At 42.7% G+C, this 23,656-nt stretch overlaps 1 protein-coding gene across 5 annotated transcripts in view; it reads left to right on the top strand.

Moving 5' to 3' along the window:
* Positions 1-23,656, top strand: part of slc38a4 (solute carrier family 38 member 4) — a 32,631-nt gene that overhangs the window by 7,354 nt on the left and 1,621 nt on the right. Inside the window, exons 1-15 of one of the 5 annotated variants that reach the window (XM_034577860.1) lie at positions 3,624-3,749; positions 7,131-7,366; positions 8,431-8,527; positions 9,219-9,334; positions 10,875-10,948; positions 12,053-12,145; positions 12,394-12,475; positions 12,611-12,693; positions 13,375-13,433; positions 13,888-14,148; positions 15,074-15,153; positions 15,752-15,852; positions 16,470-16,594; positions 22,569-22,713; positions 23,471-23,568. In XM_034577860.1, coding sequence (XP_034433751.1) covers positions 7,242-7,366; positions 8,431-8,527; positions 9,219-9,334; positions 10,875-10,948; positions 12,053-12,145; positions 12,394-12,475; positions 12,611-12,693; positions 13,375-13,433; positions 13,888-14,148; positions 15,074-15,153; positions 15,752-15,852; positions 16,470-16,594; positions 22,569-22,713; positions 23,471-23,568 — 1,539 coding nt within the window. In that variant the 5' untranslated portion in view covers positions 3,624-3,749; positions 7,131-7,241. Of the gene's footprint in view, positions 1-3,617; positions 3,750-7,130; positions 7,367-8,430; positions 8,528-9,218; positions 9,335-10,874; positions 10,949-12,052; positions 12,146-12,393; positions 12,476-12,610; positions 12,694-13,374; positions 13,434-13,887; positions 14,149-15,073; positions 15,154-15,751; positions 15,853-16,469; positions 16,617-16,656; positions 17,040-22,568; positions 22,714-23,470; positions 23,569-23,656 lie in introns of those variants that run through there. The other 4 variants (XM_034577857.1, XM_034577859.1, XM_034577858.1 and 1 more) reach the window with 4 other exon arrangements.

Here is a 23,656-nt window from a genome sequence, read left to right as displayed (position 1 = left end):
TCCTTAATGAGGAATTGTGCATGGTCCTAGATCCAACACGCTTTGGATTGATGTTTATACCCGGTCTGAGCTGGGCCTCTAATGGAGGACAAATAAGCGTTAGACTTTTTTTTTACACGTTTCCAGTAATAATAATGACCTCAGTGTTACATCATGTATTATACAGCAGTCACCTACTTGAAAAAGGGTACATAGAGGTGATAGTTGGAGACGCAGGGGACAGAAATATCTCGCTTTGACCTTTGAATTTCTTAAAGAGGCCAAATCATTAGTTGACTACATGTGTCTTTAATATTATTCAAATAAAGACATACATGTATTAAGCTTTCACCACATAAAAGCCCTGTTAGCTCATCTGAGGGAAATTTGTGTTTCATTTGATATTTAGTCAGATGTTGGACGTCATCTGGCCAGTGATTTACCAGCAGTCTGTGGTATTTGCAGGCAGTCACATGGCATAAGGAGGTATAGGCTTTATTTATAGAGTCGCAATGATCCCTGAGTATGCTGCTGGGGCTGCGCAACAAACGTACACATTAGCATGGGTTCGGATACTGTGTGTCTGTGTGTTTGTCTGTGTTTGCTGAAATGATTCATCCAATCAGGGGCACACGTTATAGTGTCGTGTTAGACATGTTATGGTCAAATCTGGAGGTTAATGACCCATTAATCCATGACGGCAACATCCCCAGGGCCTCTTGTTTACAGATGTCTACACTGTGTATTATTCTCCGGCACGCTACAAAAATTTGTTTTTATGAGGTGTTATGCTCTGGAGTTTAATCAAATACATGCAGAGGTCAAAATTCTGCCGGGAAACCAGCGACTTCAAAGATCAGCAGCTGTGAAGTGAACGAGTGAAATACCTCAATTCTCATTTGAGCAATCCCTTTACAAGCCTGTGTCAAAACCTCCTCGTCACATAGACGATTTCCTTCCCCCCCGAAAGACAAGGTTTTGCCTCTTTTAAAAGTTTTACAAAACTCCAGGGCTGTGTTGTGGTCTGGACGGGCAGAAACAGAGATAATTGGAAACGATGCCATAGACACTCTCAAACGAGTGCAGATTTTTCGGTCAGGACGTAGCCTTCGCTGATTCGTCAAGCTCCTATCACATGATCCACCACCCGGAAGAAAACAAAACAGTACCGACGACTACCAGTGTAGAACGCAGCATAGATATCATCAGGGTTATTTTGTCACACAATGACATTATGCAACAGTCGTGCTCCTTGCATATCGCACGCTGGTCTTAACGGGTTAAACCAGTGGACCCTTTGTGTTTTCATGTGTTTGTGTGTGAGATTTTCTCGAGCTCAGTCACTTCTATAGTTGGCTGCTGCTGCTCTCTGAAGTTTGTGACCCCCAAGCTAACGCCATCCCTGTTTGGTATGTCACAGGATTGGTTCAGGGATTGCTTTCTAGTCATAGGTGATGGGCTGCGTGAGGCCCCCAACATAAACACTCCAAGGGGCCTTTTAAGGAATATCCCGGCAGCTATAGTGGATCATGTTGAGGAGTTCACTGTTTTTTAGGGATCTAGCTTCCATGTTGCTGTGTTGTTCTTTGTACTGAAGGTTTTATAAAATAATTTGGGGCTTACTTTTACTTATTTTCCTTAGATTCTGATGCTTGTTTGAAGAAATCCAAAGAAAAGCTCCATTTCTCCTTTGGGGGGATGGGCTGTAAGTCAGTCTGAGCAACCTACTCCTCCACACCGGCAACAGCCGTGGCTGGAGCCATCGTGTTTTTCGGGTTGTCCCCTATTCTACTGAATGAGATATGTGAGGAATGCCTCAAGGGAATTTCGACAAATTTGCCACAAATATTCACTTGGGTGAACTGATAAGTTTATGTTAAAGGTCAAGGTCACTGTGACATCATAACGCTCTGCAAAAACACTTTTCTGGCCAATATTTAACACTTTAACACAGGAACAGAAGCAGGTAATGACCACTTAACTGATTGGCTTAGGCGCACAGCAGTTAGATCTTGATCTTGAGTTATAGCTTAGGTGTTAACTTTTCCTCGCCTTAAAGAAAATGAAACGTCACACTCTTCTCTGAAAATGAAAAGTTGAAGCCCTCGCTCAGTTCAGTACAGTCCGTCCTTATCTTTTTCTGGTCTTTGTCTATTTTGTGTAACCCAGAGTAAATAGACGTTACTGAGAGATAGACATCACTTGGTGTTTTCACTCCTCTCCATTCGTGCCAATGTTACAGTAGGTTTTAGCTTATAATTGTGGATGTAAAAGTTACAAAGTCTCTCTGTTAGAGTCAATTACATGGAATTAACACACTTCTGAGCTTATTTCAACTTTCCAGCTTCCTAAACTGAAAACTTAATTGTTCTGCCTTTTAAAGATCATGTTGCTATTCTGTAGAAATCTTTCACATTTAAATATCACCTATAACCATATCTTAAATATTGTCACATAGGGCTGGGCACTAAAACAATATCAATAATTATGGCAGTATAGTTTTAATCAATAGAAATATAAGAAAAGTATTTATGGGGAAGGTATAACACATAATTGATCTACCTCAGTTAAGTGTTTGTCATTCTCTTTCCAGGAAGAGTTTAAAACCACAACCTTCACTCAAGAGAAAAAAATCTGTCTTTAAATGTGACATTTATCATGATAATTATCGTTATCAGCTGCGAGTGAAAGTGAGAACCCTTGTGACAAAAGTGCTACTTTTTGTTTTAACTGCTTACTCTACAAAATCTTTAATCAGCTAATTCGAAGAAAATCTTGCAGTTTGTTCCCCACGTGTGTGTGTGTGTGTGTGTGTGTGTGTGTGTTTGTTCCTTCATTTGAACTACGCTGTCCAACAAAGTGGACAAGAGATAAAAAACCCATCCCTGACACAAACATGGCCTTGGGCACAGTGACATGCCGACAACGATGTCTCCTGATTCCCTGATTGGCCGGTCGACAACACAGCCTACCCCCAAAATCCACCGATGATCGCCCACAGTGCCGCTGGATAACTGCGTGTGTGTGTGTGTGTGTGTGTGTGTGTGCGTGTGTGCAGCTGCATGTGCAAACAGTTTGTCTCGCTGTGCTCACAAGAGGCGGTGCAGTGACGACAGCATCAGTCGCTTTGAGCGTCGATCGTCGTCGTCGTCAGTTCACACAAGGTGTGGGCCAGTATAAAACTGTACTGACGGTCATGGTCATGTGATATGTCATGTGATTTAAGGTTGAAGCGACAGTGGGTATTTAACAGCGTTGGTGGGCCGCAGTATCTTCAGTCTGATGGCGGTTGATGTTCTCGCAATGTTCCATCTATCTATCTATCTATCTATAAATCTATCTATCTATCTATCTATCTATCTATCTATCTATCTATAAATCTATAAATCTATCTATCTATCTATCTATCTATCTATCTATCTATCTATCCATCTATCTATCTATAAATCTATCTCTCTATCTCTCGTTGGGGCCCCTGCTGTGGCCCTCTTGTTCTTCTCTGAGGAGGCAGACATGTTTATGTGCATGTGTGTATTGTGGGGGTTACGGCCGTGCTCAAAGGCGGGGCCTGTGTGAACAGTGTGTGTCCTCATTGGTCGACAGAGGCCCTCCCTCCTCCGTTTTAAAAGCCTGTATTTTCACCTGAGTTACAAAAGAGCTGCTGCTCCTCACCCATCCACTGTTGTCTATCTTTCTTCTTAAAAAACACATTTCTTATCGAAAAACAAGAAAAGGAACTCTCAGAACCTCATTAAGGAAACTTTCAGTGAGTGAGTATTTTTGCTTGAAAGTCTTGGTCTGTACTATGCATGAAAATAAGGCTATATAAACAAATCAGATAGATTTACCGAGCACCATGGTACAAGACTTGTTGTCAAGGAGTTTCTTCTGCAAACTGTTTCTTCTGCATGTTGGAGCAAAAAAACGTTTCTTTTTCTTCACCCTTTTTTCTTGATTTCTGTGGTATCCCTTGACCCTGCAGAGGCAATAGCCACCTCCTCAGAGCTAGTGGCTGATGCAAGAGTTTGTTTGGGTGGAGGATACATGAGATCGTTGCAGTGTTTTCACAGTGGAGACTTGAGGTTTTTAAATCATCTGTGGACACTTATTTCTTCCTAAATGTGTCGCAAAGAATTATTTTATTTTGAAAGTATGTGCAAAGGTTTTAAGAGTCGGTGTCTTTAGGATGTGAGGTTTTCTGTTTCAACGCTTGCTGCCCTTTAAGGTCTATGTTATTAGGTGAGACTGGTATCAGCAGGAAGTTTGACTACTGGTTTTTCTTGCATTTCTTTGTTTTCGAATTTCACCATGTGAGCATTTGCACGGATGTTAGCGTCTTTAAAACCAGTGACAAGACATTTGACCCGTATAACTTAAAAGTTTTCCTGTGAGACGAATGAAGAAAAGTAATCATGCAAAAGCTATAAAACAATATTGCTGTTTGTGTTTCTGTGCAGACAGCACGTGCATCTTTCCTCTCGTCTGTCTGTCACCATTGATTCCAGCTGTTTTAGTATCATGTCAGGCTTTTTATCCAGAATGCGAATGGCATCAGCGCTTGTTTTTCACATCTGTGTGGCCAAGTGCAAACGTGTTTCTTCTCTGTTTGGGCAGTTCGAATGAAAGCGCAAGCAGGGCAGCAAATTCCAGCAACAAGTGGTCACTCCTCGAGATGTATTTCACACATGTTATGTTAATGGAAGGTGGGGGGCTGCAGTCAGTCCAGCTATGCGAGGCTGATACTACACCAGAGACAGTGTGTCGCATGGCCAAACAAGTGATTCTTTAATGCTGTACCTGTAACAACAGTGGCATTAAATAGTGACATACAAAGTTAACCCAGTCGGACAGGTTAATCCTTTTTGGCAATAAGAAGTGTGAAACGTTCCCCCTTTCTCTCTCGCCACACAACAGAGAGCGACACTGAGAGATTGGGTGTACTGGCTTGTGTGATGCGGTTGTTAACGGTAATGTAGCCGCTTAATCTCTGTTGGCTCCCAGATATGGGCTGTTTTAAAGCGGCATACTTCCGAAGAGCAAGATCGCAGCGGGGACAAAAGCATGATTTGGAAGAATCCCGTAGGTCAAAACAGTTTCAGCCAGGTGGGGTCATGCTGGAGAGTCTGAACACCAATGACGTAATTTGCATAGCATGTCCTTTACAAGATGGAAAGTTTTCTGTGGAGGCATAGTGGCCTGTGTGCTGTAGACGCTTGGGTAATGCTTTGTGACGCAAAGATCCTGCTGCCCATCAACTTCCTTTCAGTGACTGTCGCTTAACAGAAAATCAAAAGGTACTTTGTTACAGATGATTTTTAAAGTACTGACCCCATGTGCATTTACTCAAATACAGTACTTACACGCACTTGTACTTTATTCATCTCCACCTATGCATGTTCTTTTCAATACTCCTGAAAGAAAGGACCTTTTTTACTTGTTTGTGTAATGACTCTGCCTCTGTGTGGAACTTTTTGGAAACATTTTGCAATTGGACCTTTATGGGAGACTTTGTGCAATCGTGACCTTAAGTCTCAAAACGTGAAAGCAGTATGAAGTACTAACTGGCTGTTTTTACATACATAAGTGTTTGCAAAGTGATAGATATAAAAAAATATATATTTAATTGCATGACTACCTACTACACCGACATGCTGCCAAATCCTGTCAAAATGTACTGTTATGAAATAGCATACGATTTTTAAGCGTAACTTTTATTTTTCAGTCCAATGTTGTGGTTCATTCTCAACACTGTATTATTTCCAACAAAAAGTGATGCAAAAATGAAAAAAACTAATTTGAAAAAGGATTTGTTGTGGTTGCGAACGCGTCTTGTGCAGGGAACCTCCCGCTGTGTTGTGCATGTGTGAAAGGCAAACCGCAGGTAAACTCTGCAGCCAATTCTCTGGATTTTACCCACAGGTCATGTCTGGAAACGGCTTAAAGCTGTTTTCAAACATGAACTAAGGAGAATATTTGCACAATTTGCTTGCAGTGAATCGTGTGGATGATCTCCTGCTGTGTTCTCACACGGGCTCATTCGGACAATATCCAGAGTTCTTACCAAGGGGACTGGCCAGAGAAAGTACGGAGCCTCTCACTTGGATATATTTGTTCTCATATGCAGCTCCTCCGGAGAATGTCAGGAGATTATCCTGAGTTCAATGCATGTCCGAAAGCAGGTTAGGTGTTGGCTAAAGCATGGAATTGTAACTTTGAGTTTGCACGTAACCATCAAATTGTGCCACAGGGCTGACACCAACTTATTATTGCGGCAAAAACAAAATAGAATTCAAAGAAACCAATTTCTCACGTGTTCTTCTTCGTAAGTAACACATCTCGGTTTGCAATTCTGTTTTGGTCGCCACGGTTAGTTGTTTGTCGTGTTGCCAATCCCAGTCGTTTGGTGAGTAACCCCCTTTTATTGAGCTCTTTGTGTGAGTTACCATAAATAATGTAGCTTTCAGTAGCATTCATGATCTCACAGGCATCATTCACTCACTAGTCTCTGTTCTATTCCTCACGTAGCGTAATAATGAAGGCTACTTTGTTTGCTCTTTTTTCAATGGTCATGGGTGATACTGAGTAAACTGGTTAATACATGAACAAGACGGTCTGTTGATGGTGGCCTCATGTACCCATTGTATCTTTAACCTGGTTTCAGGGTTTGTTGACTTAACACCAGCAAGCAATCTCCATGTACGTCAGCAATGGCTTGTCATTTCTTCCTTAAAGTTAGGATATACAGTGAGACACGACTTTGTATTTTTTCTTTAATGTATTTTATCTGACATTATAAACACAAGATACTTCTAATCAAGCAGTTTTTTAATGGATATAGCAATGAATCTAAAGGGATCTGTGTTGTTAAAGCTGTACATGGTTGCATCATACCGCAGCTTTCCTCCTCAAGGTAACATAACAAACAGCCTCTCACTTCCAGGAAATGAGATGGTGGTTTGCATGGTAGGGGGGCCCAAGTTCTTTATTGAGGCAGACAATAGTCCTGCGTGCAGGCCTGTAATCAGTCACAAATTGTTGTTCCTGTGGTGATATCTCCAGGATTCGTGGATTTTTTGCCTAAACAAAAATCAGAAATCTTCAAAAACATTTGAATCACTGACACCTCCCTCTCTTTATTTTTGTCCTTATAGGTATAAAAGTCTAGCAGAGATTGAGGAAGAAACCTATATCACACCCTTGTGAAGCCCTGAGATCTTGAAAACGGAACATTTCTCCACCCCCTCATCTCGCTCTGCGCCACTATGCCAGGAGTCGTAGATCGTATGGAGCTAAGGAAAGTCTCCACGGAGGCTGATGACGACAGCACCGACAGCCTGGACGACCGCTACACAGAGCCCATTGACTCGGAGAAGGCCACCATCGACAGGTGAGCAGCCACGATGTCAAGGTTTCTGTTTCCCTTCTTCCAAGTGAGCTGACACTGGAAAATGGCTTTATTTGACATTGCAGCTCCAGTAGTGACATGTTCATTTAGGCCTTCTGAACATTTCTTACTGTATAAACTACAAAATCATCTCTGTGTTTGGATCTTAATGGGAAATTCAATCAATCCAGTTTATTTTGTAATAAACTGGAGTCTGAACATCAAATTTAATTACTGACCTGGGTTTAACTGTAATCAGATTACTATATTAACACGTTCTCTGAGCTCCTTCCCTAAACTACGCCTCTTTCACACCTAAATAAGCAGTTAAACGCAAGTTAATCCGATGAAAAGGGCAAGTGACTCATTTTCAATTGCTATTACAGGAGCCGGCCTGTGTTTTCTTCCTCTTGTGCGTCATGTTCGATGTCACAAACGTACTGAAAACCGAGGTGTTCTCTCACCTCGCTGTGCTGCCAATGTAGCGCGTTCCCCCGGGGTGTAACTTTTCCATCGCTGCACAGAGGGTTCGGAGCCGATTTAAAACTTGTGTTTACTGCAGAGTCATTTGATTGAATCCATTCCCATTGCAGACAAAAGCCAGATGTCAGTGGGTGTTATTGGGTTTTTTGACCAGTGGAAAAGTGGCTCTCGTAACCTGCTGTTTTTTTTGTGGCTGTAAATTGTGCTTTTAAATGAATTAATCAATTAGTTTACTTCAGGTCAGAATCTCAGTCATTAATTAAGTTATTAAAGCTTGTACAAAACGAAGCTGGCAGCAGTTTTGAACTGTTTGAAGTGGTAAGCTGGAATGTTTCCCCCACGTTCTTAATTAATTAAAGGTCTTCCACACCCAGCTGACCTTGAATAACCAGCACAGACAGGTGACAGCCAATCATAATCTGTTACAATGTTTCTCAAGAACAACACAAAGATTACAGTTCATGGTGAGAGAACTGCTGGGATATTTTCATTTTTTGTCACATATTGTAACATAGACAGTTCGTATAAACTGTTAGTGCACGTGATAATGGTTTTTTTTTTGTTCCTTTTCTTGGTCCTTGCAGTCAGTTTATGGATGACAACGACGATGCAGAAAGCCAGAAGTTCCTGTCGAATGGGCTGATGAAGAAGAAGAAGTATGAAGAATACCATGAAGAATATGTAAGAGGATTCACAAGTCAAAATGTAGTCGGCCTGTGTCTGTGTTTCCTACCATCGAGTAAAATACAATTACTTTAAGGATGATTTGCTTTTAGAAGGACTACTGACAGTAGTCCTGACACTGTTTCTGCGCCTCTTGAAAAAAACATTTATCATTTTAGTCATATTCCATTTGGGTATATATTGTATGTTTCTTTTACACATGGAAGAATGGTCTAATCTCTGCAATGTGATGTCATGTTCATGTAATTCAAGCAGCTCCGTTTGAGTAAATAATCTGAGTGTGGCAGATTTTGGTGTCAGGATCTAAAGCCGGCTTTATGCTCTATCTGTTCTGGTAAATGTTGGCCGCTGCGAGCTGAATTAGTAGTGAGGGAGAAAAGGATCAGTCAGTAAATCTGAAAAACTACTGGAAATGTGCTAAATTATTGGTAAATAACATTGTAATAGAACACAAGGGTGTATTTTGCGTTGAATTGCATCTCTTAGGTGCTCATAGTTTTTAAGTCTTGTGTGGTTTTCTGCACACGCTCCTTATTCTTGTTGTCAACTGCACTTCTGAGTTATGTTTTAAATATGTAAGAGAGAGTTATTTCATTTCAAAGACCGACTTGATGTGTTTTTTTTAGCTCTGTTCCCCTGTTTTCCCTCATTAAGATTTCCCTTCTCTCTTTCTTTTGTGTCTGAGCAGCATCCTGGCCACACCTCCTTCGGGATGTCCGTCTTCAACCTGAGCAACGCCATCATGGGCAGCGGCATCCTGGGCCTGTCCTTCGCCATGGCAAACACTGGCATCATTCTCTTTATGTAAGTTGTGCAGCCGCAGATAAGTAAACACACAGCGTGCTTGGAAGGGTGTGTACAAGAAATGGTGCGACGGGTCACATGGGCAGTAAGAAAAACTATTATTTGATTAAATTGAAGAGGAAATGCTGATACAATAATGAAGCATTTCTGTGGTGTTCAAAAAATCGGAAAAGACCGGTTCCCACACAGGTTAAAGCACTGCGTTGGCACGTGGCCCCTTAAGTCAACACTTTGCAAAGTCTGTGAAAATGTTGACACGTGACTTATGGAGTTGTCAATGTCATATATACAAAAAATGGTGGACACATTTAAATGTTAGAAGCTATTGATTAATCTGCAAATTATAACAAATAATATTTAGAATATATATATATTTTTGCTAACATTACCTATAGTAGTTAACCTAGAGTAGTTACTTATTAGAATAAATAATTGATTAATAATATTAAATTAGGTAAAACTATATTTTACTGTTGTTTAAATGCTCGGGGCCACAAAAACAAATCTGTTAGCAGCAAGTATTTTTTTTCCACATTTCAACTTGGAGGAAGAACAATTCGTTGCACGTGATAGCAGCAAAAATTATTTCAACCTTGTTAAAATTATAATATTTTGTGTAGATCGCAATTCAGAAATAATCATTGTTAGGTTTGATTAGGTTTTGATAGTCACATTCTGACCTGGAAGACAAACTCCTGTACCCTGTGACCCTCTGCCACTCTGCCATCTTTTATCCTCATCTCAGTCTGTCCCGTGCATCTGCATTATCAGCATTCATGGGTGACATGCAACATTTGACACCCGCTGTCACCCTACACCCATAAATCCTACCCACTCTCTTGGCTATCCATGCCCCTGCTGCGTGGTCGCCTCACGGTGGGCGTTACATGGAATATTACAGCTAAAACATAGAGGGTGTCTCCTCTCTGAAACCCAGTCTGATTGGAGATTGGAAATATCGGTGTCGCCGCTGATAGCAGGAAGGGAATAATAATTTACTCGCATCATCTTCTGCCGGTTAAGATAGCATCTCTGCTAAAACGCCACCCGCACCAAAAGCTGCCCCGTCCTGTTTCTAAAAACCACCTGGTGAAGGCCATTAAAGTAAAGCTGACATACAGGACGCCCTCTGAAGAATGCAGCAGATGGACTTATTGACGTAGCATTGACATTACACTGCGCGGGTCATGCTAGAACCATGTTAAAGTTATGTTGAAGCCGCACGGCGTCACCTGAGACCTGCCCCGCACATCACCCGAACAACGAAACAACAAACACATCTGAGCAGCTGCAGTATGTCGCAGCTACTTTGATGTTTGACCTGTTCAAGGAGGACAAAAACGAAAACAGCGCCCACCTGCCAGGACTAAACCAAAGCAAATAAATCAGTTTTATAGACTTAAACCTTCTCTCCTGTCCTTCCTCTGCTCTTATTCACCTTTCGTTACTTAGATCGAAGATACAAAAGTTGAAGCCCACACACAGAACTCTTTGTCGTGTCACTGTCTTGCACCGACCTTCAATTTCCTTCTCTTTGCAGACTCCTCCTCTTCGCCGTGGCCATCCTCTCCTTGTATTCTGTTCACCTGCTCCTCATGACGGCAAAAGAAGGAGGTCGGTATTTCACCGTTCTCGCTCAGCTGTAGAATTTAAAACTGTGGTTCCCGACCTGAAGGTCAGGACCCGCACAAGTGGTCCGCCTGAGTAGAGAAGTAGAAAAAGTAGAGCTGAAGAAGCCTCTGGGATGAGAGGTGAAACCAGTACAACACCTCGAAACTCGGCTGCACAACATCATGTTTATTTTTCATCCCTTTCTCGAGTCTGAGCTTCTTGTTTGTGAAACACCAGGCACCACTTTTAGCTCGTCTAACTCTAAATAGTGTTCACATGTATACATCTAAGAAGGGAAAATGCCCTGTTGGCTGAATTTCTCACTATTCAAAGACATTCAACCATAAAGGGGTCAGAGGAAGATGTTTCTTCATAATAAAGAGTCGCTCATGAAACAAAAGGATGGGAACCACTGCTCCAGCACCGTTTACAGGTTCATCCACCAGGTTATTGATACGAGAAATATGGAAGAAATTAGAGATACACTGAAAAATAGAAAACTGTTAAAAACAACTTCAAAAATACTATGTTTGTTTAAATTAAAGTTAAGAAGTTATACTTGCACGATTGACCATTTTGATGTGAGAAAAATTGTGTGTTACCAATTGAAGTAGTTTCTTTAGACATATATCAGGAATAAAAGGTTATGTAAAAGTGGGTGCACATATAAAGGCTTTAATGGTTTAGTGTGTAGAATTGAGTGACATCTAGTGGTGAAGTTGCATTTTGCAGCTGAATACCCCTCACCTCACTCTCCCCTTTGAATCATGAAGGAGGACCTGTGGTAGCCTTCACTTGTGTTTGTAAAAAACATGCCGGCCTCCATAGAAAGGGGCCCACACCCAATTTAAATATTACGTTTTTTAATATAAAAGGGCCCAATTTCTGCCAATAGATCCCCTTCACCTAAATCTTACACACTGAACCTTGAGTTTAATTTCACACGCATCTTTTGGGGTATCATAAGAAAGGCAGAGAAACATGAAATGTTAATTTCTTTTCTTTAAACTCCTTCATTTTAACTATTCATTCCTTGTCTTAGCTTGTGCTGTGAAGCCTCGGTTGTTTTCCATGTCTAATTCTCCATCATCTTGTTTGTTCGGACAGGATCTCTCATCTATGAAAAGCTCGGGGAGAGAGCATTCGGTTGGCCCGGCAAAATAGCAGCATTTATATCGATAACTATGCAGAACATTGGAGGTAAATCAGTAAATCACTGGTCCTGTAAATACAGATGAAGGACAAATACAATTTATATTCTGAATTTATAAACAACACCTTACTAAGAAGCTTTACGTTGGGTTCTCCTTTCTGTTGTCATCCATTTATATTCAAGATTTTTAGAAGAAGAAATTGTAATAGTCATCAAAAGTGTACATGTCTGAATGTATGTAGAAAAGCACAGTGTTTCTAATCTCAGAGATATTTCCCTTGTCGTCCCCCTGCAGCCATGTCCAGCTACCTCTTTATCGTGAAGTATGAGCTGCCCGAGGTGATCCGAGCCTTCTTGGGCTTAGAAGAAATATCTGGGTAAGTGTGTGTGTGTGTGTGTGCGTGTGTGTGTGTGTGTGTGTGTGTGTGTGTGTGTGTGTGTGTGTGTGTTCAACTTACACTACTGTACATATGCCATTTCCTCAGATTTTAACCTGTGTGCCATATTTTCAGTGAATGGTACATGAATGGAAACTACCTGGTGGTGTTTGTGTCCATCGGAATCATTCTGCCTTTGTCTCTCCTGAAAAATCTGGGTAAGGACTTAATTAATGTGTGTGTGTACGTCTATTTATACACGGTATCACCATCAAACTGTATATTGTTCAGTTATTTCACTCCCTGCTCTGGGAGTATATCTTATATCTACGGTTCACTTCCTGCCAAGTGAAGCCAAACATCTCAGTGTGTCCGTGCCCTTGCAGCTGTCTGTGATCAGCTCCACAGAGCCACGAGTAACACTAGTCGAGTCCCTGAGTCAGCTCGGTGACAAATAGGAGTTACAGAAACGTAACACGGCCGGTAACCCTGGAGTCAGCGCCGTCGCTCCCATGTAATTTATGAACGGAATCCTCAGGTCGGTCTCCGCTCCGAGAGCTTCAACAGGCTGGGCCCCAACAATAAGATAATATGATCATCAAGACGACTGGACATACAAGTGAATAGCATGGAGGCTGTATGGCTGATCTGGTTTAACTTTAATAAAGTCGGCTCACAAGCATTCGATTTTGGGTCATATCTGATGTCTGCTGGTTAACTTTTGGATACGGGTGACAACCCAGAATGGGACGTGACCCCCCATTCTAAAATAGACGGCTGATTTGACAGCTACAGAGATAGAACAGAGCAGCGGAGGTGGAGAGTTCGAACTGTAAAAATATAGCATGACGTATGCATCTGCTGCAGTTGTCCTTACTGAGTTTTGTTCTCCTCTTTAGGATACCTGGGCTACACCAGTGGGTTTTCGCTCACCTGCATGGTCTTCTTCCTGTGCGTGGTAAGTTCAGCCTCTATAACACCATTGCATTATGAACCATAGAGATACGTTTAATGATGGAATCACACCAGCCGCTACACCAGCCGACTCAGTTATCAGTAATACTAGTTCAATATTAGCTTGGTGTTGCTGCCTCTTGCACTGTAGTGACGCTATGACAAGATCCCCAGGGAATTATCACCCAGTTATCACCTCTATGGAGTATATTAGCTTCTTTCAGCTTGTTGTCATAGTGGTACAACCCACAGCATATTGTTTCAGTTCACTCTCATACACCAGATATATAGGAAACAAAAAAATAAAAAGAGAAATTGCTAAATGTTAGGATTGGATAACTGCTAAACTGTCATTCAAGCAGGGAGTTTGGTTGTGAGATTTCCTAATTTGTTGCTCCCTTATGTCATTTATTGTTATCTTCATGTCATGAACATAACTTTATGTTGTTATTTCCCAGATGATCTACAAGAAGACCCAGCTGCCCTGCCCTCTTCCTTTCTTCTACCAGCAATCGGCCAACCTCAGCATGAACGCCTCGGACGCGTCGGGGCTGTTCTCGCTGCCGAACCGCTCGGTGCAAATGGATTTCTCTCGAGCCGACGTGTCGCCGGCGGTCCTGGGCAGCCACGACGCCCACCACTCCAGCGGAGTCCACGTTGAGCCCCACCCTGACGACGAGGAGATGTGCACGCCCAAGTACTTTGTGTTCAACTCGCAGGTACGGTGCGGTTGGTGGGGGTTTAAGAACAGTCGATTGGCTCTCAGTTGTGTGCAAACGTGTGTCAAGCTCGTAAAGTTCAGCATTATGTGTAAATATAACCTGGTTTCAAGGCAGACAGGTGAAGGTTGAAAGGGCGCAACACCTGAAAGTGCAGATCAACTAGTGGGTTTCGTGGAGGTGTGTCGCATACATTGGTTCACAAGATTGTAAAAACAATATTCATCCATGTGAATTAATTTACTCTTTTTGTTTGTACAAGACAATACAAGGCTTATACAGAGGAATGACTTCACAACAGGAGCAGAATATACAGAGTATGTGCAAAGACACGTTTGGTGAAGGTGGGGTTTTTTAGGGTGTGTTTTGGCTTTTGTGTGTCGCGAATCGCGATAACAATTTGACGCGCGGCTTTGTGTTAACACCCGGACACGGTCGAAGTGGAAAAGTTTTAGCTGAAGGTTCCGAAGTGAATGAAAAAAGTGAAGCATCTAAGGCGACACTGTGTAACACCTGCAGACACTGAGACACTGAATTCAGCCTCATTTGTTAACATATTTGAAGATCTGACATCAGGTCAGACAGGATTTTGTCGCCCTAGTCCATAAATCATAAATAAATCAAGTGTGAGTAAAGAGCAGAGTCTGTTGGGACATGTACGACAGTCCTAAAACCAACAAACCAGCAGTGGTGGAGCTGAACCTGTGGGTGATGGTAGACCAAGATGTCCCAACACGTTTCATTTTCAGCTCCAGTGTGAAAGGCTTTTCTGTCTCTTTATTTTAGAATAACATTACATCAATTTAATAAAATGATTTTTCGGGCGTTACATAATTACATGGCTTAGTAGAGTTTTATGTCGATTAATTGCACAGTGACTCTGTGTGAGTGAATTTTGTGCGTCTGTTCCCCTGGTTTCCCTCAGACGGCGTACACCGTGCCAATCCTGGCCTTCGCCTTCGTGTGCCACCCTGAGGTCCTGCCCATCTACAGTGAGCTGAAAGAGTAAGTGCACCGATGTCTGCTCCTGAGACCAACTCTGTCAGTTCAAATCTCACTATCAAGACGGTCTGCTGCAGTACGTAGTAGTTTGTAGTATTACTCAAATTACAGAAGAGTTACAGTTAAAAGGTCAGCAGCAGGGTTTATTTCCAGAGTCAATGTGCTGGTTCCCCCTTCACTCTTAATCAACGTTTCACTTCGTAATCTCATAACCAAGCCTATTAAAGTATCAGTGTGCAGTATTAAGGGGATATATTGGCAGACAATGTTTGCATTACTATATGATGTATAATACTATATAATAATAAAGATTCTTTAGGCTTGAAGCTTTTATTTGACAGGACATATCTAAGGGGAGGTTGGAACTGAACTTACGGCCACTGGGTCTAGAGAGGCGGTTTTAGGTTTTTATGTCACCTGAAGGCCACTGTAGGTTCTGCTACAAGTTTAGAAAGCCAGGGGTGATGGGAGGGGAACATTAAAATTCATTCGTTTCAGAAGAAATACCTCAATCTGCATTCATTTATCCAAATGCTGTAACTTGCGTGTGACCCTAACTGTTCTTAAAGTGAATATTTGTGTGTACGTGTTGTTTCTTCAGTCGCAGCCGGAAGAAGATGCAGAACGTTTCCAACCTGTCCATCTTGGCCATGCTCGTCATGTACATGTTATCGGCGCTGTTTGGCTACCTCACCTTCTACGGTAAGAAGCGAAGCCTATCGTTTAATTAGCCCCCTCCTGAGGGTCAAAAGATGAAAGTCTGAGCAGTGGAGAGATGATTAATGTGAGAGGAGAAGGGAAATCTTATTTGAGCCTAAAACAGTTCAGTAATTGAAACCTCCTGAAAACTAAATTGGAGATTATCTCACTGGTGGAACTGAAAAAAACATGTGACACGTAACAAGGGACCACAACGAAACAGTTTTTTGTTGATTACCTCCACCAAGGAGGAAGTAATTGGGTTGAAGGATGCGGTATGAGTCAGGGAAAAACCCATTTAGCGTCAGGGAGTGTTTTATTTGTACATTCTCACTGATTTCCCAGGGAATAATTATTGAATCTTGATTTAAAAAATCTGTTTGTAAATGTGTGTAATGTGGTGCAGCCATATTGAAATTTAAGGGAGAATGTGCTCTAATAGTGCAACTGGCTTTTTCCCCAGAATCCATGTATAGAAACCCAGTACAATACTGAGTACTCGAGTACAATACAATAGTTAATGTACTTAGTGAGTTTTTCACCTGGTCTGTTCTCCTTTGTCGGCCTCAGTGACGTTTTCATCGTTCTCCGTTTTTTTTTTTTTTGCTCCTCCATCACAGGGAACGTGGAGGCAGAGTTGCTCCACACCTTCACCAAGGTTTACAAGTTCGACACCATGTTGCTGCTGGTGCGCTTGGCCGTTCTCACCGCCGTCACCCTGACTGTGCCCATCGTGCTCTTCCCTGTAAGTACATCACACAAAAACACAGTCTTGTCTCTGTTGAATCCAGTGTTTTTCCCCCTCTCCTCCATGTGTAAGGAGGGGACACACGTAGTTGTTTCCTAAATATCTTTTACGCTGATGATCATTCAGGCGCTGTTGTCTATTTTCTACAGCATCATTAAATGGAATCTTATTTAAGCACGGATATAATTGGATTTACGTCAGAGCGCGCAAACACGTTCCTCAAGTCAACACAAACACACACCGCCCTTGTAATTTAGATTATCTGGCCGCTGCCTTTCACACACCGCCAACCAGCTGCTTGTAAAACCGTGTCCATTCATTCGTTGGAACACTGCGGCCCCTGCGTGTCGTTCTGCACACAGACTGGGTTTTGTGTTCGCTGCAGAGTCAGCTCTTTTTAGTGTCACTTTCTCGATGCAGCTGATTTTTTTTTTTCTTTCCTGGCGCTTTGGTGAAAGAGAACACGCTGTGTACTTTGTCCCTTTCCTTTCGTCGTCATCTCAAATCCTAAAGCACGCAGGCTGAGGGTGTAAACGGCCGCACCTCTTAATTACACACACACACACCAACACACACTCCTTTAGGTCTGAACGGTGACACCAGTCTTACTTTCTGTGTCTGTTTCCCCGTTTTCTCTCAAGATGGAGCCAAAGTCTTTGTTAGACTGTGTGTGTGTAGTGTCCATTCACCAAAACTAATCTTCTCACTGACATTCGTTCACACACTCTTCTCACTTCCCACACCTTATATGGACAAGGGCTAATTTTAGCATGGCCCTTATCTGACACCAGGGGAACAAAAATGGCTGGTGGCCGCCCACACACACACACACACACACACACACATGCACACACCATCTCACACTCTCACACGAACTTGGTTTAATGTGTAACCGCGAGCAGCTGCTAATTCTTGAGCTGTGTGTGAAGTGGTTGTAGTTACAGTAGGCTGCCACCAGAGAGAAGCAGTGTCTTGGTATTTAGTTACAGGACAATGCTGACAGACAATGATGCAGCAATGTCTGGACACCATGGTAACACCGATAGATATGGCGCACACACAAACACACACACACACATTTTACTGCCTTATCTGTATTTATATATATCCACTGACTCATATATGCACACATCATCACCACATATTAGCAATTCAGCTTATGCCTGCATCCTCATGCATCCTCAAACATAAAGCGAGAGCGAGAGAGAGAGAGAGAGAGAGAGAGAGAGAGAGAGAGAGAGAGAGAGAGAGAGAGACCCCATCCTTTAGCAGACGCTGCTGTTTTTTTTCTGGCGCAGGGAATGTGAGAGAGGATCCCCCTCTCTCTGCAGTGGAAGTTTACAGCCTCGGAGAGGACAGTGGAAAAACCCTCACCCTGACTGCCACCTTCAGGGAGACAGAGGGGCAGAGCCTGCCACAGAGGGAGGGGGAGACAGACACACAAACCTCTGCCAGGGGACACAGTCCTCTAAACGCGTTGTGTTAGTCATAGATTATGTTTAGAAATGTGCATCAGGATCTATCAAAGATAGAGAGAAGGAATCTCATGATTGGCTGATCTGGGCCATGAGAGAATACATGAATATATTAGGATTTTTGATAAGGTGTGCAACTCCATTTTAATTTTATTTCAGTCTGGTGGCTGCCACACTTATAGCAGGTTGCCAAAAGCCCAAATCGGTCAGTAGACGCTGGTGTTTTTTTTCCACATGATGCAGATTATGGAAAACCAGAGGACAAACTCGGACATCCTTGTGATTTGTGATCATGTGTGGTCGGGTTAACTGCAAACATGCAGTTACTGTGCGGTATATTCACGTGTGTGTGTGTGTGTGTGTGTGTGTGTATGTGTGTGTGTGTGTGTGAGTGTTTGTGTATATTTTCCTTCTTTGTTGTCTGGCACAAACCTGCATTTTTTTCTCCAATCGATATATAACCCTTAAACTGACTCTATCTGCAGCCCGTTGATTTTGAATGATACTCACATTAAACACATTTTAATAATAATAGAAATAGAGGAGGATAAGTGGAGTGAAAGTTAGAGAGAGAGAGAGAGAGAGAGGGAGGAGGACTTTGATAACGAAGGAGATAAAAATTTGATAAGGATTGAACACGAGCCTGAAATGTGATGCAGCAAAAAAAAAGCTGTAGTGAAGCGCAGCTTAGTGAAAAGAGCAAGGGAGAGTTTGGGGTTCAAATCCAAATGCAGCACAAACCTTTGTGCTCTTGGTCCTTTATTCAGTTTTGAAATATGTCAAGCTAATGCATGTTGTGTTAGAAACTGGTTGTGACCTGTATTTATCTGCATGGACACCCATGGGATGGTGTGAGTCATATCCTGTTTTACATCAGTCAGGTTTAGTGATAAGATCGGGATCCTGAGAGACGGCAGTTTGATTGAAATGGCGGAATTAGCTGGTGCTGTCCGGGGGAATTTGATTTGATCAGTGTAGGATTTTCGGTGCAGAGCCGGGAATGTTTCATTCAACCGACCATCGCAACCGGCCTTTCTCGAAAGATTGACGAACTTGGACACATGTGAGGCATCGGATGAAAAGAAATACTTAGTCCCACCGTCGTTCTGCCAAGTTTCCATTTGACATTTAAGAATCTTGCCTTGAAAATGCCGCCGACCTTCAGCCAGAGATTAACATTATAGCTTTGTCTGTGGCAGTCCTTGGCTCCGGGTGGGAAGTGCTACAAAAGAGACTGTGTGTGGGTGTAGTGTGCGTTTGGAGGGAGATACGTTTTTAGGTGTGGAAGTGTACATGAGTGTGTGTAGGGGTTGTGTGTGTGTGTGTGTGTGTGTGTGTGTGTGTGTGTGTGTGTGTGTGTGTGTGTGTGTGTGTGTGTGTGTGTGCGTGCAGTCACGTGAAGGATAGATGCTAACAGAGGGCTTTGGCTGGATCCAGTACATAATGAAAGGGCTTTATGTGCAGTCAAACCCCCAGTTCTCATGCTCGGGCTGGAGATTGTAACCATGGGAGAAGGGGCTGCAAAGGAGCTGATTATAACGGCTCCAACGTAACCTCTACATGCTACCGTCATGTAGTCAGATTTCAGTCTTAATCCCCAGCTTAGGTTTTGTGGTGCTACCTACGCTGCTCGTCTCGTACGGCTCGTAACAGAGTTTCTGTTTTGGTAAATTAGGCAAGGTAAAAACTTAACACCCATTTAACCAAACAAAGAGAAGCTTAGCAAGTATTAACCTCCACCAGGGAGGTTTTGTTTTAACCCCTGTCCATTTATTTGTTGGTTGGTTTGCATATTTTAGCTCTTTTACATTAAATCAGCGTGTTAATTCCTTTCCCATTGTTCAGGAATTTGTATGTTTTTCACCTGCTGATCATGTTCAATGTGACGAACACACAGACAACTGTAGCGCTCTCCTGCCTCTTTGTCTTTCCAAATTACTGCATTCATGTTTCCATCACTGCCCAATAATACCTGTGTCCACTGCACAGTCATTTGACACTGGAGCAAATGCTGATGAAATCCATTCCCATTGCATACATAATGGGTGTTGGTGGAGTTTTTTGACCAGTGGAAAACAGGCTTTTGTTTGTTTGTGTAACAAGATTACACAAAACACACTTTAACATATTTCCACAAAACTTGGTGGAAGGATGCTGTATGAATCGAGGACAGACCCATTCGATTTTGGTGGGAATCTGGATCAGGAATACTTTTTCAATCTTTAACAATGCGTTTTTCAACATTTTCACCATTTTCCCCAGTAAGAAATGCATTGATTTTGATGAAAGAAAAACCATGCACATTCAGGGAACTGATATCTATGACTCTCTGAAATTTGGTGCAGCTTGATAGTTTAAGGAGACTGTTGGGCATTTGCAGTGTGGTATGCTCTCTGGGTTTATCTCGTTTTACTTGAAATGGGACTTCCTGTGCTGCACGAAGCCTCAGTTCACACCATAGACTGTAAACGCTGTGCAGTCAGCAGCCGCGCAAATTCAAATGTGTGGCTGCCACCTCTGCACAAATGTTAGATATAGTTGCACTTTCATGTGTGCACAACACCTCGACTTAAAGAAAACACGACGATAGTTTGCAGTAACTGGGCTCAAGTGCACGAGGTTTGAATTCGTCTGTGTGTTTCTGTTTTGCAGGACTGTAACTCACATTGCGTAAATCCCAGATTGGCCTGCCTAAAACTAGTCTGTCCACATACTCTGCTTGTGTGTGCGTGTATAAGAAGTGTGCAAATATCACACAGTGAACTCCAAAGCCTTTGCGCTAGGTAACAGCCAAGTGTCGAATAGTTTGGAGCCTTGAAGAGAAATACCGCGTCCAGGCTCCAGTTTTCGGCCCTAATTATGCATCTGCTGTGGGTGGGGGGGGTTGGTGTGGTTGTATAGTTTCAGGAGGGAAGCACTAAAATTATTATTATCCCCCAAGTTTTTGGCGGCTGATATTAAAGGCCAGGCGTCATCCCGGTGCCTCCCGACAATCGTGATGGAGGCTACTCGGACAGCGCAGAAAATCCAGTTAATGTGATTTTTTTTTTCTTTCTCCGCTGTGCACCACCTTAACTGGATGTAAATCTTGTAGTCAAGTCAGATACAAAGAAGGAATGTGGTGGTCTACCAGCAGTGGCTCTCAAGAAGGGAAACATTGCACATGCCCTGTCCTTTTCAGGTGAACTAAATAAAGAGGTTACCTCCTCTGACTCTTGTATAAAAGATTGTTTAAAGTGTCTGCCACAGCTCTAATTAAATGTATCGCCATGGTGACTGGTGACCCTCATCTGTCTTAACGTAGTAAGTAAAAGAGAAGATGGCAGACAGGCTGGCAGAGGGGAGGAAAAAAAGGACGGTGCAAGTGATAATAGAAGAAAGACACACCTCCCCCCTGCCAGCAAGTCCTTCCTCCTCTCACTACCGGCTGATGCAATCCCATGGTTCCATTGCTCTGCGGGAGATAATCCCCTGCCTTTTTGAATGGGTGCCTCAAGCCCCGCCCCCTTCTAACCCTACCCCATGTGGCCAGGCAGCTCTCGGTGCCTCGGGTTTCACCTGATACCCACAACCTTTCACCCACTTGAGGCTTGAGCAGGCAGTCTGTGGCTCAGCAGCACCAGCCGTCTTAGCTGGGATCTACTGGTTCTTTCACATACACACAGGCAGTCAAACACACACACGCACACGCACACACACACACACACACACACACACACTCTCTAGCCTTGCAGCACTTGACACACTTCACTCAGTGGCCAAGTGTGGGAATCAGTCTCAGGCACAGGCCGGCAGACACGCAGACTAGACTGTTGTTGTCGCTGGTAATGATTTGTTTCTTCAACAGAGACAGACAGTGTGTGCAGAAAACACTGCCACGTGTTTCATGATACTGTGAAGTCAGTTGGACTCAGTGCTGGCTCTGAATGTAACTCTTCTATGCACTTACTAGTGCCCGTTCATGTCTATTAGGAGCTGGCTGTGAGTGCTCGGGAGCTACTTGATTGTTGCTTGTCCTTAGTGAGTGCTCCTCAAACAGTATGCTGGACATTGTGTACAGAGCCTTTTATAAACAGATTATGGTGCAAAGTGAAGTTAGAAATCTTTGTGTTCCTCCCACCTGGTTTATCTGTAGTAATCGACACACAGTCTTCAGTCACAACTTTTCAAAATAAAACCTCTGCAATGCATCCTATTTTAAAGCCTGACAGCAACAAAACAACTGATTACCAATCAGGAAGTGATTCAATGAATGTTGTTGTCATGACAGAGATCAGCTCCCGTGCATGTCTGTATCAGTCAGATATGTTGAAATAAAAATAATGAAATCGTCAAAATGATCTGGCGGGTTCACAAGATATTCATTCCACATTGTGGAATTAGTTCGTAGAATTTAACCAAATTTTGTGGTCAAGAGTTGTCAAAAGTTATTTTTGTGAATTTAATATACGACTTGACCAAGACTGTAATGTCCATTACTTTGTGTTTCTTCCCAGATCCGCTCCTCCATCACCACATTGTTATTCAGCGGCCGAGAGTTCAGCTGGATGCGGCACATGCTAATCGCCGCCGCAATTCTGGCCTTCAACAACGTGCTGGTGATCTTCGTCCCGACCATCAGAGACATCTTCGGCTTCATCGGTGAGTCCTGGCAAACACAGAACTCATAGTGTTGCTGATTTGGCTTACAGGGCATATAAATGCGGAACATGTAAAACACCTGTGTAAACATGAGAAACATGAGTTAATAAAACTGGGAGCGAGGCAGTCAGGATGTGATTAGCACCTTCAGTTCAGGGGTCCTTTTGTTGAGTAATGGAAATACAGAAGCTTAAAGTGCCGGCTTGTGTCAGCTGTGCAGTCGCGTGAGCTGTTTATGACCACTGGACCCACACACTCACAATCTGGACGACAACACACACAAAGACAGAAAGTGCTAATACATTTAGGGAGGTGGCCAGTCAAATAGTTCAGTTGCAGCCTGTCTGTGAAACTGCAACTCAGCAGGCGAAAACTGAAATGGATAATACAAAATATCTAAGTGCTGAATTTTCTCAAGGCCTTTTTCACGCCTGAAAGTCTGAAGCAAGGTTCATGTCTTTGCTACAATGTTTAGATTTGATCCAGTTATTTGTGATATATTATTTACATAAGCCAAACCACTGCACCGTGGGAAATACTGCAAATCTGGTCACAGCGCAGGTTTTCACTTGAATCAGGTGATGGTTCATCACTATCAGGTCTACTCTGTGGTTGAAAGTTAACAACCTCACACTCTATCCAAGCAGTAATTCGTTACCCTGTTGAAAGTGTAGGAAACAAGATAAATATTTTATGTTCAAATGGTTTCAAATGCTGTCATCTGATTGGTTGAATCCCCCGTCGCTTTTTGTTACAGGTTCTTCTGCAGCGACTATGCTCATCTTTATCCTACCTGCTGCCTTTTACATCCGCCTGGTAAAATCAGTGCCATTCCGCTCCCCGCAGAAGATCGGGGTAAGTGTGCAGGAACACACACACTCACACACACCAAGCAGCTTTCTCACTGTATCACTTTTCTCACTGCAGACCCCTGCTGTGCATC

This window comes from Hippoglossus hippoglossus, chromosome 23 (assembly GCF_009819705.1).
Source record: "Hippoglossus hippoglossus isolate fHipHip1 chromosome 23, fHipHip1.pri, whole genome shotgun sequence".
Classification (NCBI taxonomy): Eukaryota; Metazoa; Chordata; class Actinopteri; order Pleuronectiformes; family Pleuronectidae; genus Hippoglossus; species Hippoglossus hippoglossus.
This window is presented reverse-complemented; position numbering and strand designations above follow the sequence as displayed.